Source organism: Linepithema humile, chromosome 3, assembly GCF_040581485.1.
Source record: "Linepithema humile isolate Giens D197 chromosome 3, Lhum_UNIL_v1.0, whole genome shotgun sequence".
NCBI lineage: Eukaryota > Metazoa > Arthropoda > Insecta > Hymenoptera > Formicidae > Linepithema > Linepithema humile.
Window position 1 is genome coordinate 31,418,081 of NC_090130.1, and position 14,634 is coordinate 31,432,714.

General features: G+C 37.0%; 1 protein-coding gene across 2 annotated transcripts; it reads left to right on the forward strand.

Annotated features, from left to right (window-relative positions):
- The first annotated feature begins 1,457 nt into the window (after nt 1–1,457).
- On the forward strand, nt 1,458–8,547 carry exu (exuperantia). 2 transcript variants are annotated; one of them, XM_012363897.2, is made up of 6 exons: nt 1,458–1,658; nt 5,236–5,543; nt 5,772–6,050; nt 6,284–6,479; nt 6,887–7,029; nt 7,320–8,547. In XM_012363897.2, the coding sequence occupies exons 2-6, from the start codon at nt 5,253–5,255 to the stop codon at nt 7,638–7,640; spliced, it is 1,230 nt and encodes a 409-aa protein (XP_012219320.1). In that variant the 5' UTR covers nt 1,458–1,658; nt 5,236–5,252; the 3' UTR covers nt 7,641–8,547. The 2 variants fall into 2 exon arrangements, with proteins under 2 accessions (XP_012219320.1, XP_012219322.1); XM_012363899.2 differs by lacking the exon at nt 1,458–1,658 and adding an exon at nt 3,241–3,453.
- Nucleotides 8,548–14,634: the final 6,087 nt, after the last annotated feature.

A 14,634-nucleotide genomic window follows, 5' to 3' on the forward strand; every position in this document is an offset into this window, starting at 1 on the left:
TTTCCTTACTACACAGTTGTAATATTTCTCGAGTGAGATACTATATTTCGCAGAGAGGAAACTATTCACTCGGTGAGCGATTGTCATGAGACTTTCTTATGTCATTGCAATTGTCGAGATAAAGTAGATAAGAATTAATGTGCGCCTGCGGGCTTGCAGTCTGATCTAACATCATCATCGCATGAATAACATAAAAACATGTCCCTGGAATTATATTCAATATTAAATTTTGATAAATAGTAATCTTATAATAATCTTATATCAAAATTAAAGCTAAATCAATTAATTACTGAATTAATTTGATGTTAATATATACAAACCAGTTTTGTTAATATAATAGAAACCCACGATTTATGTATATTATTTAACAATATTGACTTTGCAAGCGAATACTTTAACGAAATTATATATTAATTGACATCATCATGTGTACATTATTTAATCAAATTATCGTAGATATTAAACAAACTATTAATCAAGTTTATTATTAATTTAATTTATGACAAAAATTAGTGTAACGATTAATCTGACGTATTTTCTTAACGTTTGTGTAAATCTTTCATATTTACATATAAAATATTTTAAATTCCTTTTAGAATTCACAGATTCTTCGATTAATCTAAAAACAATTTTTTTTGTATAACGAGAATTTCATGAAACGGCTGAAATAGATGTTTCCTCACAACTTTCCAATTCGATTTTAAATATCTTTTTAACTAGCTGTAGAATAAAAATTCTATTAAAGCAAACTCGGGCAAAATGAAATGGAGAGAATAAAACTTTGTTATTTATTCTGATCTTCCCGTGTGATGTATTTTTTAAACTACTCCTACAAAATTTTTAATGTTATATTATAACTACTACGATATTTTCTTTAAAGAAATTAATCCCAAGTGCGAGTCAAAAAGACAAACCTATTATGCTTTTGTTCTTTATTGTCGTTATTTATTTTCGGTATTGATATCAATTTGAAATACTGTGCTGCGAAAAGCAAAAGAAATATCCACGCATAGAGATACGCTTATTCACCTTCTTATTCACTTCGTTTCTGCATGTGTATTTTCTTTAGAACGAGTTTGCGTCTTTTTATCTACTTTAACTCTTACTCTCTGTCATTTGCGTTATATCATCTCTGACATTTTATATAATGTGTTTGTCCTCAGAAATATCTCTGGTACACAGAATATAAAATACTTTCCGCTACTACTATCGCAAACTAACTGCTACTTCATGTACTCTCGCTCTCTCATTTCGTTCCTGTACTTTGAGAAATCGCGACCGATCGCGTCATGTCGATCGCGTAATCAGCGCCAATAATCAACGATCGTTTAACAGAACTCTCCATTCAGGAGACAGTAATCCGCACCACCGCTGGACCCGGTGCACGCCAGATCGGCCAATAGGCCACGACCATATGACCCGTTCAGTCCCGTCGGATCGAGCGAGCACGCGCACTGCCGCGCACGGCACGTTCTCGCCGCGGTATTCTAACACGTGCGTCCGCAATTCCGCGAGTCTCTCCCTCAGTATCATTCGTGCGACCGATAAGTGACTCGGGCAGTTCGCTCACGCGTGCAGACAGAGTACCTCTCGTGGATTGCAAACGCCGAGACTCGTCGAGGGGAACGACACGACAATAGTGAGAAGGGAAAAATCCGGTGAGTCCTCAAAACTACGTATTGACAATTTATTTTACATTCGACGTGAATTCGCCGCTACGTGAATACGGGAAGCCGATCCTTGCGCGCCTGTTCGCGCGCGATCACCACGTGCGCTTGGAATGCACGTCGCGCTCTACGACGTCCGACTCGCGGTTAACGGTATTCGACGGTGAGAAACACAGTCTGCGGGTAACGGCGATGGGTGTTTACGCGAAAACCGCGTGATAGTGATGGAGAATCTTTCGTTCGGAAAACGGCGCACGAATAATTGTCCGCGTGCTATCAAAGATAAATTGAGTTTTATTCCTTATCAATTCCTTATCTTCATCTAGTTTTAGACGCTAGAAAAAGACGGAGTCGTTCAACTGAGAAGACGAAGCCGACCGTTATTGGCGTCAAGTGATCTTTAGTATAGGTTATATCGTATTTTTCAAAACAGGAAAATAAACATACACAGTAATTCTACAAGTCGATGTTACGCACATGTTGATTTTTACGAATGATCTCACATGATTGCAATTAATATTCTCACACTGGTTGCCAGTGTCTCTTGCTTGAAGGAAAAACGGCATATAAACATAACTGCCCGTGCTTGCAACAACGTAATGCTCCGCCGAAAAGAAATTCACGATTTTTGATTCGTAACATATGTTCCGCAATATCTAAACTACCACTTTATACGCGATCCAAGTAAACAACGCTGTTGCAGTGACGCTTTTTATCGTTCGTGTAAAATGCATCTTGAGTGATTAGATATCGGTTAGATCGTGTAGATTTTCCTGTTCGACTGTAGAAAAACACGCAAAATTTCATGCAAGCGAGTATCTCATACATGTTTAATAAATTATACATATTACTTTAATTATAGATAATATTGGACAATTATATAATCATTGGATGAATTTATCGCGATTTGAATTTCAATTTTCGCGATATGAATGTAACAGGAATATCTTATATCTTATTTATTTGAATGTAACCTTTGAGTTTTTGCCGTGAACAAGGTAAACATACTAACGTCTGGTTTCGTCGACTTGTTTCTTCGACCTCTACACGCTCGATCGGCGAGTTTGTCAACTGACACTAATGCCGCGACAGACTGCTACGAATGTGTGAGACAGATGAAAATTCTTTAACGAAAATGTTTGGTAATCTGCGTCAATAAATAAGTTTATTTTTCAAATTTTTCACGAAGCAATCAACAAATAAACTTGTAATTAAAAAATATTAACGCGTTATTTAACTTGAAGAAAAACATTCATCTGAAATTTGTTCGCATTTATAAAATTATTGAGTGAACGACTCAATTCCGAATATTTACGCTAACAGAATATTGATTATTTATTTAAGCGTAATTAAAATATTTAGAAAGTGTATAGCGGATGCGAATCCCAAATGTGTTAAAATATTTAGGATACATCGCGTTCTCATCTTGTGCATCTTGTTATCAGTGCGTTGCATGAACAGGAAAACGGTCTCAGCGGCCGGAATTCGTATGCGCGCGCGCTATCTTGTCTTTTGTCGGCATGCGAGAGGAACATCCACGTGGCCGCGGAAGGATCGTCGATTGTCATTCGCGTCGCGACTACATGAGGAGACGAATCTCTTCTCCGCCGCTCTCGCTTTCGTTTTGCACGCGTTGCGCAATCCTTCGCCGCGTATCTATCGCGAATCCAGCGTCACAATTTTTAATCGTGCACTTTACGTGTCGTGTTCTATCGTCGGTGTATCTGTATCACAGCACTGTGATCACCTCAGCGAAAGAGAAGCGGAGCGTGTTACGCAAATCTGGGTAGGAAAGCATCTCTCACTTTTTCTCATTATAATGCATCGCGAACATGCTCGATCGCGTGTACAAAGTGTCTCAAAATTGTCGCGAAAAGTCTATTTTTATTAGCTGTGTACATATTCTTTTTTCTCCTCGTAATGTCAGCTTGTTTTACTCGTAAAAACTCATTTAAGATAAATTCAATACCCGGATCGTTAGATTGCATTTTTTATTCTATTAAAATATAATTATTCTTGATGAGAATTTCATTGTACATTTACTTTTTTCAACAGACATTTTTAATATCAAATGTGTTAATAATTAGATTCCATTGGATTTAAAATCAATTTTATCAGAATTAACCGTCGAATATTCCTTAGTTTTTATACGTGATGTTTAATCTACTTGAGGTATAGAAGCTATCGATTCCCCTACATTTTGTAAAGAAAATTGATGAAATTGATTGAAGAGAGTTTAGAGATAAAAACGCTGGCCAACTTCGACACACGCTTCTCTTTACATTAATAACATTAGTTGGATTTCTTATGTTGCATGAAATATTGCATTTTCTCATATCTGAGTAGTTTTCATTGCAAAATACGACGTATGACGCTAATCATGATGTCATCTCTAGAAGCTTCTATGTGGAAATTGTGACGAATATGCATTCGTTGAAAATATTTTATGTGATATGAAAATTTGAAATATGGACGTTTTTATAAATATCTTGGTCCTCGTAAATAATAGATCAAATAAGAATCGATAGAGATTTATTTTGTAACATTGAAAATTTCTAATCTTCGAAATTGATATATTTATTTTTATCTTTAACTAAATATTAATTTTAATCTTTCCTATTGCATATTTAACATATTTATTTATAACGACAAATCACACTATGGAAATAAAAAAGCATAGAAAGAAAATTAAAAAAAATGCTATTCCACAGATTCGATATCCAATTTCATCGAAATAACTTTGTTTGCATTCATTTATTCACCTGGGAAATCTAATTTTGTCATTCGCGGAGAATATTTTTTCATTTTCTCTTACCGGTCTCAGATAATTCGAATTTCGAGATGTATCGAGCAGTTTTACACAGACGTCGGAATACGTGAAAATTTGTAGCACTTTTTGGACGCGAGTCAAAATGGTTGAAATGAAAATTTGGTATCGTTATAACGCGTATGCTCCAAACGGTGTCTTGATATTATTAGTCTTCAATCGGGCGATGTTTACATTCCCGCAGAATGTACTGTAAGCCTCAAGGCCGATCGCGACAAAGACTTGTTATCTATCGATCATATGTTCAAATGAAAGCGACCTTGTAGGAAACTTTCTCTGGAAATTCAAATGCTTAAACGTTTGATTCTGAAATTTATCAAAAGACTGAATCGCCGCTCAAACATTTCTGCAATAATTATCATTAATAATAAAAATAAATATAAAGACATAATAGTTGAATATATCTAATTAATATTATGATAATAGTATTTTTATTATATCTGTTTCCAATAAAAAAAGAGCATAGCTTGTAATTTTCTTTCAATTAAAAAGTACGTTTTTGTTATAGGATTCTTTATCAAGCATTGATAATTTAAAGTAAACATTATCGTTTTGTATCTGCTGGAAAGATTATTTTTATTTTCGCGTGTTTATCTCTCTCTCTCTCTCTAAGTCCAGTCATTGTAACCGGGGAGTCTCTTAAATCTCGTCGCCCTGGAGTTTCTTCGAGGTATAAAGACGACGCTGGAGAAAGAGGCAATCAAGGCGAGATAAGAATACGCGAACGTTTGTGCTTTTCAGGAAAGTAGCTCCGTTGAATGATGGTGTCCTCGACAATGACAGAAAACGAGCAAGTGTGCCCGGTGAAGAAACCGTGCGCGGCGGGCATTGCACCGGGCGATTATTGCCTGGTCGGCTGGGATATGGACACCACCGGCAAGAAGGTCATCGATGAGATCTGCCAAATAGCCGCGTACACCCGCAGCACCACTTACTCGCAGTACGTGATGCCGTACAAGGATCTCAATCCGACCGCCATAAAGCGTCACAGTATGAAAGTCGTGACCAATGGCAAATTCCGCGTGCTCAGAAACAGTAAGACCAACGAGGTACGGATATCACAATCGCGATACTAGATATATATATATCGATAATCTGTGGTTTCGCGCAAGAAAGAAAAAAAACTATTAGAAAGCGTCGACTCTTACAATTAGTTCATATTTTGAAAAGAAGGAAAATTTCTCATTTCCTCATTTTTCTTATTCATTTTTCTAATTTCTTTTTTTCATTTTTCTTTGTTTATCTATACACGTATAATGAATAATGTGTCTTCGCAGGTAATCAAATCAAAAAGCGAAGTGTCCGCGCTGACGGAATTTCTGAGCTGGCTAGAGTCCGTGAAGGGAAACACGGACGGCGTGATTCTGGTTTATCACGAGCCACGCAAGGTCATTCCCGCGATGCTGCTCGAGTCGCTAAAGAAGTACGATCTGGTTGACCGATTCAAGCAAACGGTGAAGGGATTCGCGAACGGGTTCAACATTGCCGAGGAGAAGTGCGCGAACTCGGCGCACATTTACTCCCTTCGTACTTTGTCACGTACGCTGCTGAAAAAGGTCAGCAAATTGTGCTATTATACCGCAATAAAGTAGAATGGATATTTAATAACATCTAAAGCAGAACAATATATTTTTTATTAAAAAATTAATCTTTTTTGCTTTTTTCTAAAAGAAAATAAGCATTAATATCGATATCCTTCAAATATATAATATATAATTTTCCTCAATTTGAATTATTTGAATTTTAATAGAAAAAAGAATTATTTGCATAATGAAAAATATGTTTGAAGGAAGCGAATTTGGGTAATGCACAAGACAGAGCGTCATTGGCGCTGCAAATAGCACAATACTTGTGTTCGATCGAAAATGGGAAACCGATCGAAGATCCGAGCGATATCGGAGATAGCGATGTAGCTATGAAAAAAGCAATCGAATTCATTCGAGAATTTGCCCAACCTGTTGACATCGAGGAGCAAGAACACGGCAGTACGTACATTATTGAATATAACTTTTATGTAATTTCGAAGATATAACATTTTTTTTAAATAATTACAGTTGCCTCTATTATTAATAATGAAAACATAATAATATGATGCTTAATAATTAATAAAATACTTGTATTTTTCCCAAAAAACAACTAATTATATATATTTTATTTCAAAAAGATTATATGTATAGAAATCGAATAATTTAAGTCCAACAATGTTTGATTGATATTTCTAACGTTAAAGCATAAATCTGCATATATTTTTTACATTTATTATTTCTTTCAAATGTCAATTTGAAAAAAACTTTAACCGTTTAAACTTTATCCAATTTTGTCGTAACGCGGGAACCGACGTTATAAAACGTCGAGATGGGAAAATCAGCGCGATACATAACTTTTGTTGCAGAACTAAAGATGATATTCGAACGGCAGAACAACTTGCGGCCGATATTCAGCGCACTATTCCGTATGAACCGTCGCGAGCGTCAACATGCTAGTCCCCTGCGGCGATTGCTTGCCGAAGCCGGGATCGTGTACTCGGAGCTACAGGTGAGTATCTACATATGATTAATTGCATACTAACAATCGGGAAACCGCTTACACCGAGCAACATCGAACGAAGATCTGTGCAAGCAAAATTGATTTTTTTTCTAATTTACTATCTAAAAAGCAATAAAATAACTTGCGTTTAGATTATCACACGTTAATAGATGACGAAATATGCAAAGTTTTATAATTTTCTGTTGCTAAAGAGAGCTCGATTTATATAATCGAATAGTCTCTGTATACACTTTAGCGATGGCTTCTGTTATCAAGTATTCGCGAAATGTATGTTTCAGGACGCGTGGACTAACGCGAAGAAGGACGGATTAGAACATTTGATGAAAGAAAAGCTGCCGACAGTCGAAGAGAAAAAAATGGAAGATCTAATGACAATCCTCGAGCGTCACTTCGATCCGGAGAAGAAGCCGAAGGGCAGAACGCCGGAGAAGAGAGGCATCAGGTCGAAGAATGAGAAAAAGATAAGCGACGACAAAGAGAATAACAATAAGAGCGACTCGGGCCACGACAGCCCTGACACCACTACGTCCGGCTCGCCAGTGAAAATGAACGACGACGGTGTCGAAATTAAAACGCAGGAGTGCGCCGAACACGTTTAACAATGCTAAGCTTTTACGCAAAGCGGGAGTACTTCGCGACCATTGTGCGTTTTATCGTTCGTAATTTACCGTTTTTGACATACGAGCGAACGTGGATTCTTTTTTGTTGCCATAACGGTTACGAATGACGAAAAATAAAATTGACGACTGACAAGTGACGAACGTAGATTTAGCGTATCAAAATGGAATACGACTGGCCGGACGTTTGCGCGTGTATTTTATGAAACGCCGCTAAATTTATGTTCTTCTATTTAAAAAAAGGAGTCGCGAAGAGACTCACATTTTTGCGGCAATATAGAATAAGCGTGTTAGATATTAAAAGTACGATTGCTCTGACAATCGGACGTTGTTGTGCGTGATCAAGGACGTGTTATTTGTTTTAGTATTGTTCTTTTTTCTTTTTTTTTCTTTTTTTTTCTTTTTGTTCACGCAACTCTTGTTCGTCGGTATCATTAAGATGACATTAGGATTCCTATGACACACCGTCGAATTCAGTTGACTCGAATGTACAAATAACACATTAGGTGACATTTAGTTTGTTGCGCGCAGAGATATTTAATATCGTTTCATAATTTTATACTCATTTGTTTTCTCTCCTTCTCTCGTTTCTTTTTCCTCTTTTATTTATCCCAGAATTCGTACGCTCATGCAAGCGTTCGTTTATAGACTGTTAAGCGTGAGGAGTATGGCCGATGCGGGTTTCGCTACTCCATAGCTTACGAACGTGTACTGTAGTGTGCACCATATTTTCTACTTTTTACTGTGTAAGCCGCGCGCATGAAGCGTGTATGTAGTAGTATTAGAAAAAATATATTTTTGTATCGCCGCGCGATAATACGCCATTTCGTTTCTGCTGTGAGATCTCATTGTATCACGAATAATAAAGATTCCAATTTACTTGCTTTAATTTTATAACATCGTAAACTGGCGTTTATATCGCTAATTATTCGACATAAATACAGTATTTTTGGCGAATTGATTTTCAGAGTTCGCATTTCACGCTGCACTAACGCTAAATATCCTCATTTAATTTCGGATTTTATTTTATACATAAAATTACGTAAATTCCATTGCGAAAATCGCGTATAATATTACTTGGAGAAGTTGAAAACCAACCTACATTTAGCCGTTAAATATCAAACGTACACATAGATCTCGCCATGTAAAAAAGCGAAATACTATCGTCGATTTCTTCTCCGTGGATGTAAAAAAACATAAATACATTTTAAAATATAGATTAATTATTAAGATAATTAAAAACGCTGCAGATAATTAAACACGCGATAAATCTTCGCTACGCAGAAATAGATTTCAAGTTCGTCGAAGGAAAGAAGGTCTACACTCGGTGGAAGATTACTTGATATAAGTATCCTATCTTGCTGTCTGCATAATATTGAACGTAATTTATTTTCTTCACAAAGTATGGCCATTATTAATTACGCCGAGCGCGCGCCGCGACGCGTGAACCGCGCGGAGGGCGTGCAGCAAACAAGCGCGGGGTTGCTTTTAAAGGTGCCTCGGTAAAGTTCTTAATAAGCAAAAAAGTCGCCAGTTAACGGAACTCAGCCGCGGGGAGAAAAACGGAATGGAAAGCGGCGGTCGCGCGCGCTTTTCCGCGTGCCTCGCGGCGGGTCCTCCCACCCCTCCTTTCCGTCTCTCTTTGACCGATCCAGAGAGAAAACGGAAATGAATTAAATATACGAGCGGACCGTTGTGCACATCCGCATGCCGCATGCCGCACGCCGAAATGCCGCAAGGCATTAACAAGCAAGGACCGTGCATTATGAGCGAAATTAAAGAAATACTTCATCTCGGTGAATGTATAACGCGTAATTTTGTCATTTCGGAGGCGACAGATACGCAGAATCCAATTGACCTGCGCGAATGTAACGCGTTTGACTGTAAAATTAAGTTTCGCCACAACAATCGATAAAATAGTATTTTATAACCTTGTACACACACACACACACACACACACACACACACACACACACACACACACACACACACACACACACACCTTTCTTCCAATTCCATAAAATAGATATAACTACGTTTAAAAGTTTGATGTCAGATGTTTCGTTCGTAAGCTGTCCTGGAAGCTCAATCTTAATTTCAGTGTTCTATCAATCAAGCTTTCAACCGGAATTTTAATTTCGAACCATTGTGAATCTGGCCAGTTTTATAAAATATGAAAATAAATAGTATAGCTTATTTGTATCATACTTTTTTTCTTTGTACTTCAAAAAGTTAAAAATTATAAAGGAGTTAAAAAATGGTCAGTATATTAAACTATAAAATATTTTTATTTTATTAATATCATTCGAAAGAGCATCGTTTGTACGAAATATCTCCGAACTCTTTGAAATGCAAACGAAAATCAAAGTGGTACAAGCGAATTTAAACTTATAAAAAGTTAATTAATTTGCTTATATATGTTTTTAGATAAAACGGATTGGCAGAGAAAAATAATGTATATGTTTCCGCTTGGAAAATAGGTTACCCAGATAAGGGATGAAAAAGATGAAAAGCGCTTACATATTTCAAATTATGCAAATGGCTGTTGAAAAATTAATCTTATCACTGGCTACTAACAATAACATTATTTAAATTATTTTTTTCAAATTAAAAATTGATAATTATACACATTTATAACATCTTCGAGTAAAAAAGTAAAAACCAATGATTTTGCAATTGTGTTGTGGAGCAGCGATGTATCGCTGCTCGCAAGAAAAGAAACATGCCTGAAGCGTGGCGTATGATCATGTTAGGCTATCAGGATGTATTATCCTCTCGACGGAAGTTCTCTCGACAAGGAGCTCCGTCGCATCCACCGGAAATCGGCGGCGACCCGGTGAAGCGTGAAATGCCAACTTTTATCATCTTTCGATAGCCGCCTCAATGGCTGTACGAACCCATAATATACAGTAATGATATAATAGCGGTAGCCAGAACATTTCCAGCGACAAAACGCAATGTGGAATTCATAAAGAGAATCCCGTATTATAACAGTTCCGCAAACCATACTTTTATATACCGCAGTGGTATTTTAAGCTAATATGTTCTTCAATAGTTTTCATATCGTACTTCTGTGTATGCTTCTAGAAAATTTTTCTGTTCATTCTGTCCAATTGTCGTTTCTTTTATCCAAAACATTTTTTTTTTTTTTCAAAAAGAAAATTTATACAAAAATAATGAATAATAACATTTTGACTTTTTTCAACTTCAAATTAGAAAAAAATTTCTCTTCTAAATATATATATAAAACTAATAAATTAATATTAAATTAAATTGTCAATTAGCTGGTCATTTAGATGGTTCTTTTATAATAGCGTTATTATGTCTTTTATCTTTCTCGATCCTGTAAGTGGCATGAATGAAAATAAACGACATTTCCAACGACCGAAGTCGATGCACTCGCGAACGTAAAGCGGGCGTGAATTTCGAGCGATTAATCTCGGACGCGATTACGCGATCGCGTAATTTCGTTGTTGCTCCGATCGAAGCGATTATTGACGTAGACATTAATTGCTGGGTTTTAGGATTAACGTATTGATATTAATAATTGAATCTATGGGGATTTTGCGGAGGCACCGTTAATTAACGAAAACCTACAATTAACACGTGCAGGTACGAGTCGCTATTACTGCCAAATGTGCACATGTAATGCTTTATCTCATTTAACGATAATACTAATAATGAAATTATCGGACGCGTGATGGTGCGCGACATGAAAAAAAATTTAGATAACGAACGAGATTCTCCGGACGCGCGGGGCACGCGTAATCTAACCGATAAGTAATTAGCATATTACTGTGTTTTTCTTACGCTCATTTGCTACGCGTCATTATTGCGCAATGCTTACGACCCGTCTTCCTTCGTAATTTTGCACGCACTCGTGTGCAATTGTGCAGTCTTGGATGCAAATTTCCTTTACAGAAAATTATATCGCACGCTCATTGTTACACTTAAGTGTTGAGTGTCTTTGACATCAGGGAGAACAGCCGGAAATGACACACACATTGGTTTTGTTTAACATTAAACAAACGTTATACAAACAAACATCGTTAGCAGTGTAATATTCTCGCATTGTTGCACGTTAGTTTCAAAATTCTGACTGGAGATAAGACAAAGTCGCAAGCAAACAGCTTATTTTAAGAAAAATGCCTTTATCCTCTTGTGTAGAAATTTAAAGCTAATTAATTTATTAATTATATTAATAATTAATTGAATAAATTAAAAAAAATGTTACACACGATAAGAAATTGTCAATTGCAAAACATATTTCAATATCTTTTGAAATATATTTTGTATCCACTTTCCAGCTATCGTCCCAATTATTATTATAAAAATTATTAATCTATGCTGTTTACGGAAAAAATCGATGCAAAAAATCTACATCCGTGACACTTGACAAATATTAAGATATTGACTTTTTTCTTGAATAAATAGTGTTTGTAGCAAGTCTCGCTGATTGTGAGTGTGGGAAGGTTTGCTTTGAGATATCGATTTGTTTGCTAAACAACGTAAAAAGACCATCGGTTTAATTCTTTCCCTGCATAAGACGATAATTGCGTCCTTCGAGAATAAAAATGAAAAGACCCAATGAGCTTCTGTGTGTCGGTGCCGAGAAACGCAGTAGTATATGTATATCGATACATTGCCGATACTTGGATAATATACCTATAGGTTTTATCTGCTCGCGTGCGGACGCGATTATCGGACGATCGCCCTTCGTCCTGTTTAATTTCTTTTCGCGAACGGCCGAGCGTGGCGAGCAAAATAGCCACGGCTCGTATCGCGATCGCCGCTGTAACAGGCGGCGCGAAGGAAATTGCCGCGTCCGAGAGGCTACCTTAATTGATAATAACGCGCGCGCAGCGCCGAAGCTATCGGGATAATTAATGACACGCTGGCTAACCGCTGCACCGCGACCGTAGCCCGCTTTCGTTAGCTCGCTTCAACAACATAGCCGCCTAATGAAAGGAAAGAGAGACCACACGAAGCAATCGCGATTCCTTCCCCAGATATTGTGATTATGGAGATATGGTGATTATCCCTTTGTATGCGAATGTGTTAAATAGAACAAAAATTATAACTTTTGCAATTTTGATAAAAAAAGCTAGATTATTTTACGCTTTCTATCATTTCAGCCATTTTTATTATTATCAATTATTTGATGGATTATGTGATATCTGTTTATATCCGATGCTTTTTGCGTAATTATTGTTGAAATAAATGATAGCGGAGTTCGAGTAATATGTGGTGTGTGACATTTGAATACAAATTTAAAATTTGGTAAGATAAAGTGATAAACGGGGATACATACATTTTTAATCACATATTGCAAATGTAAAAATCAATATAAATCGACGCAGTTTTTTTTTAAATTTGCGATAACGCCCGAGGGCACTTCAGAAAAGAGAACATCTCATCGCCCATATGGATGGTGTTATGCAAAAATGAGTTTGCTCGAGTAGTCGTTTTGATTTCAAATTAAATGCAAAATTCGTAGTACGGATTGTTCTAGAACCGAGAACCTCCTCTTCTCATTTTGTAGATCGACTGATTTTTAATAACATCGCTTACATGTGTGATCGATATTGTCAAATATTCAGTGAATGGATTTCCCTATATATCTCGCAATTTAAACGTGTCGGCTCTGTGCTTTCGAGATCGCGAATTTTTAATAAAGCACATGAGACAGATTTTTTCCCCTAAGTTAAATTAAAAACAATAATTGAAGGAAACGAGAATGCAATAACACTCATCTTAAAACGAGCTCATAGTAGTATAATGAAAACGTGGCCTTTGAAGTATTCCTGTAAATGTAACGCTGTCTCAAGCTCTTAAAACAAGACTGGCTCATTTATTTTAATGGTCGCGAAAAAGGTTTCACAATGATATTTTGTTCAATATTTTAAATAAACATTGAATTCAAACATCACAATTTAAACAATCTTTCTTTCAAAGTCTTTTTTTGTGAAAAATAAAGGAATTAAAAAAGAAGGTACTCTTTACAGATGGAAACTGGATTGAAAATGGTGAGAACTCGCGGTTCGAACGGTTTGTCATTAATATCTGTTATTTGTCCATCACTTTTTTTGACGATTACGGGGGGAATTGTTTACTTGCACAAATAAACGTGCGCATAAAACGCAGAAAGTGGAATGGTCAACAAATGTATTTATTTACGTTATAAACTGAGGTATCGAAAGCGATCGTTGTCTGTGCACACAATCGCAACGCCATTGCACGCTTTTACACTGATTAATACAATAGTTGATAGGCACGTACGAGATTCGATATCAATTGCGAAGAGCGTAGAAACCATATGAGTAAATTAAATGCTTTTGCGTCGAACGCGCGAGAGCACGCAAAATTTATTCTTTTTTTTTTTGTTTCAATAAATAGATAATTAATTAAAACAAACGAATAACTAGATTCGTTATACGTTACTATCATGCAAACATAAGTTTATACAACGGCTATACTGCAATGCGCTCGGAAGAAAAGCAATATTCCTTTTATATAAAAATATTAAAAAAGTACATTATCTCGGAACTTTAGCTAACGGTCCGGTGCTATTTTGCATTTTGCGGTTTCCGTCGTTAGAAAACACCCTATTAGAATCCATCACGGTCAACGCGCTCTTGTCGAATTCGCGGCAACGAACGAATCTTACCGTAACAGCCGCAAGAAAAAGTACAGAGACGCGCGGATGTAGCGGCGAGGTCAGCGGTGCGCGAGCGAGGAGGCCGTTTTTGCGACGCCTCGGACGTCTTTTCCGCGATCTCGGCGGTTCCGCACGCGCTCGCGGAATTCCGCTCGCCACGGCTACATCGACTTCCGATCGCCTTTCGCCCGCGCACGCTCGCACGCTCGCAAGTTCACGACTAACAACATAATTGTTAGCGCCTCGTGCTGGCTGTTACGTCGATGTCGATGTAACAGCGCGTGCAAGCGTTACGGACCATAACGAACGTCGGTGAGA

Coding starts and splice junctions, on each gene's coding strand:
- exu (XM_012363897.2), top strand. CDS start 5,253: ATGATGGTGTCCTCGACAATGACAGAAAACGAGCAAGTGTGCCCGGTG. Junction 5,544..5,771: donor GAAACAGTAAGACCAACGAG/GTACGGATATCA, acceptor GTGTCTTCGCAG/GTAATCAAATCAAAAAGCGA. Junction 6,480..6,886: donor CGAGGAGCAAGAACACGGCA/GTACGTACATTA, acceptor CTTTTGTTGCAG/AACTAAAGATGATATTCGAA.